Source organism: Pterocles gutturalis, unplaced genomic scaffold (assembly GCF_000699245.1).
Source record: "Pterocles gutturalis isolate BGI_N339 unplaced genomic scaffold, ASM69924v1 scaffold45316, whole genome shotgun sequence".
Classification (NCBI taxonomy): domain Eukaryota; kingdom Metazoa; phylum Chordata; class Aves; order Pterocliformes; family Pteroclidae; genus Pterocles; species Pterocles gutturalis.
Window position 1 is genome coordinate 663 of NW_010099444.1, and position 4,155 is coordinate 4,817.

A 4,155-nucleotide genomic window follows, 5' to 3' on the forward strand; every position below is an offset into this window, starting at 1 on the left:
ACATTAGCATGTCTTCAGTGACCTGGGGATTGTTCTGAACAGGAGAGGTTGTTCCTGCCAGCATAGCTGTCTGTCGGTCTGGGGTGTATCTTTTTAGGGGAATAGTCCTAAGCAGGCACTTTTTGTTTAAGTTGCTCAGTAGAAAGGCAAAACTTGATGGCAATTGTTGGCCTTTAAATGGCAGGGAAGCATGCAATCCATATGCAACTTATTGAATGCTAGCCCTTCTCATCTAGCCAGTTCCCAGTTTTAGTAGTTGGATGATTACCCTGTTTGTGCACTGTCTGGTAAGATTAATGATAAATTGGGTGTGTGTGTGGGTCTTGCACAAAATCTCAGGTGCTGCCAGCAGCAGGCAAGCTTTTATGAGGGCTCAGCGAGCTGAGTGAGCAGAGCTTTCAAATCTAGTATGCTGAGCTCTGCAAAATAGCTGGGCTATGTGGTTGCTTAAGAGCCTAAAGCAACACTAAACACTGTGAAAATTCTCAACCTAAGATTTATTTTCTGGGTCTTTTAGAAAAGAGGCCCCCTTTTTCAACAGGACTGACAAATCATGTGGAAACCTTGGAAATACTCAAAATTAACTGGGCAAGGTGCTGAGCAACTTGTTCTAATTTGTTCTTGCTCTCAGTGGGGGCAGGTGGGGTTGGACTAAGATGAAACCTCTGATGTCATTGACCTAAACATTTCCAGTTCTGATGCTTCCTTGCCTTTCTATCTTGGAAAATTCTTACTGGTGTTGTAACTGTTCGTCACAAGAATTTGCAGTACTTTTGTAAAGCAAAACCATCACAAATAACTGGAGTAAGCACCCACGCTCTAACCTTGATGCACTGGATCTCCTGTCCTGCCTCTTCTTCTTGTACGTCATCAGTAACCTCCCCTTGAGGATGTTTCATTACTTGCTTTAGAAGCCTTGTCATGAAAGTCTTGATACCTGGAAGGATGTACACTTCTGGCTCAAATCTGAGCTCAAATCTAAGCCAGAAGTCTGACCATATATAACGGCTAGTTTCTGGTTTGAGTTAAAACATCAACGCCTGAAAATGTACAAGACTAACAACTGCTAGCAAATTGCCCCATGAATGGCAAACTACAACACTGCATCTGTTTTATAGTCTGTATCTTCCTATGAGACAAAGTTCAGGAAAACTTTTTTTTTTTTTTAATTGGGGATTACCAAATGTTGAGAATTCGGGATGATAATCTTTAACAAAAGAAGTATTTAGGCAAAGCAAAAGAAAGCTATGATGCATCTTCCACAGAGAGAATTAGTGTTGCCTAGTAAGTCATTCTCCATTCCCACTGGTTTCTGATTTAGATGGGATTATAAACTGCCTTCTTGTTTTCTTTGATGTAGTTTACACATATGTAGCAAGGGGTTTCGGGAAAAGCATGTAATTTGCCAGGGTCCGGTAGGGATAATGTTACAATGGTAGCAAGTTCTCTAATTAAGAAAGGCAATTAGTTACAGAACTTTATTTGCAGAGCTTTATAAGAACGTGGCAAACCAATTTTTCCCTTTTCATCTCGTATGTAAGTAGTAAGCGATATATTATACAATATACCTTAAAAGAAAGTTCCAATTAGCAAGAAGTTGAATTGATTACTTTGACATCAGTGTTTTGGTTATGTTTTGCTGAATATAAGATCATAACAAATTGGGAAAGATTTTTTCCTTCCTATCCTCCTCCCCCAAATTTATTGTAATCAGAAGGCTCTATAATAGTTTTTAATAACTTGTGTGTTTCTCTTCTGTAGAGCCATAAGAATTACTGAGAATCAGCTGGAGTAATACCATGAGTATTTTCTTTCATACAGGACAAAATGGCAGCCCATCAGGAGAAAAAACTTTCTGAAGAAAGAAACCGCAAAAGCACCCAAAATGGTACTCCAACATCTCAAGTCCAGTGGGGAAGAGCATGGTGAGAGAAGCTGATGACCCTAATTAGTCATTATATTACAAATTGTTCATACTTACTCTTATAGATACTACATTCCTTTTAAATTTCACTCTATTAATAGCAGATTGTTGCGTTACCCTTCCGTTGAAAGCTCATGGATAATGAGCTGTAGTAACAGGTAACAAAGAGTTCTTCAAGTTTTTTAAGACAGAGAGCTTGACAGACAGTTTGGGTTAAAATACAGTCCTCCTTGCAAAAGAAACCAAATAATAAAAATCAATAAAATTTGTAATAAGTTCCTTCAAGGGCTGAACAAAATATTTCCTTGGATTTGGAAAACAGGCATCTGTGGTATTGCCAGCTGACATCTCCTGCTGTAGTAACATTTATGACTCATCTCCATGTTATCAAGGAGTTGTGCAAATATTAGCATTGTATTACACCTGGAAACAGCCATGGGTGTTTATATGGCTTGCCACTGCAGCCACTGTGTGGTGGAGCAAGTTCAACTTTTGGCTGTCCAGGTTCTGTCTTTTCTGTGTTTCCAAGTTTTGCATAATATTCTTGTGATTTGTTACCACTTCCAAGTGAACGCTCTACCAGTTATACCCATGATTGCCATAAAAAACATGAAGGCTGCAATAATAATCTTTTTAGAGGGGAGATGTTACCTACTGGCATAGTGTTATAACAGTTTGTGGTACAATATGTAACATGCTAAGTGTTTATAGCTATTTGACACCAAAAAAAAAAGTGTGTGCCCTGAAAACACTTTTTCGTTTTCATCCCGTTAGTCTACAAGGGCCACTGAAAATATTGCCTGACTTAATCAAATCACTGTTCTAACTGAAACCTGGGGAAAAAATAATGCTCTGTTTTGGATTACAGGGAGGTGGACTGGTTTTCCTTGGCAAGCGTCCTTTTCCTGCTCATGTTTGCGCCACTTATTGTATATTACTTCATAATGTGCTGTGACCAGTACCAGTGCTCTCTGGTTGATCCACTTGTTGACTTGCTCACGGGGAATAAATATCTGTCTGACATCTGGAACAAGACTCCTAGGCTGACCTATAGGGCTGCTGGCATCTATACCTTTTGGGTTGCTTTCCAGGTATGTTACTGAGTTATGATCTAGACATAGTGGCTGGTTTTTAAAGCAGCTGTTGGATTAATCCTTTTACATGAAGGATAAAGGAATGTCACACCAGCTTTTACTCTTTGGTGTTTCTCACTTTCCATGGCTTTTTGGAATCCAAACGAAGCTTATGCACTTTAAAAATAAATATGTAGGGAATATACGGAAATATTCCTTATGTGACATATTCCTTGATGTGGTTTTTAAGGAAAAGCAACTATATAACAACAATACCCATTTATTTTAAAGTAATCCACAATAAATATATAATAAACTAACATTGCAGAAGGGATGGTATTTTCTACAGACAGACTGTAAAAGAACATTGACATTGAAAATATTTTACAAACCTAAGTTATATTTCACAACTTACTGAACTAGTCCATTTTTTTTTTCCAAATTGGAAAACAACTTACATATAACACAGATCAACTTCAAAATAAAAGGATAAGGACCTGAATCTAGTTACCAACTAGAATCTAGTTACCAGCCATCCTACCAAAAAAGGATGGCAACCATATATCAAGTACATCTTTAGAATTGTTTAGTAGCTTGAGCATATTACTAGTCTAAAACCACAACAGTGACATCTTGACATATTTGTTTATCCAGTACTTAACTGAAACCGCTGTGTGTTGCATTTGGTGTGTGTATGAAAGGGACAGTGTTGGCGGGTGAGTTGTCTTGTCTGTTTTCACTGTTAATACATTCTCTCTCTTCCAGGTGGTTTTGTATCTGTTCATTCCTGACTTCTGCCATAAATTTATTCCTGGATATGTAGGAGGTGTACAAGAAGGTGCTGTCACCCCTGCTGGTAAGTTCTTTCACGCCATACAATCTTTTAAAATTATAGTATTTCTGTACTTAAAATCTTTAACTCGTATGTATCTGGAGGAAATGTGGGCGTAAGTGCTTTCACCTTTCTCATGTTTACTTCAAACACAAATAAAAAGCAATCTGTGTCATCTTTTAGAATAAATGATAGAATTTCTATCTCTTAGTGTTAATAAAGCTATTGGTATGGCAGGCACCACACCAGCAACGGAAAAATACAGGTTAATGGTTTTGGTGCTTAAAATCAGCAGTGGACTGCTGCTAGTATTTGACAATGGAGTT

General features: G+C 38.0%; 1 protein-coding gene across 1 annotated transcript in view; it reads left to right on the top strand.

The window, feature by feature from the left end:
• Positions 1-1,823: 1,823 nt before the first annotated feature.
• DHCR7 (7-dehydrocholesterol reductase) overlaps positions 1,824-4,155 on the top strand; it is a 5,855-nt gene continuing 3,523 nt past the window's right edge. The window contains exons 1-3 of the mRNA XM_010076325.1: positions 1,824-1,925; positions 2,793-3,015; positions 3,763-3,853. Of these exons, the coding sequence (XP_010074627.1) occupies positions 1,828-1,925; positions 2,793-3,015; positions 3,763-3,853 (412 nt within the window). The 5' untranslated portion in view covers positions 1,824-1,827. The remainder of the gene's footprint in view (positions 1,926-2,792; positions 3,016-3,762; positions 3,854-4,155) is intronic.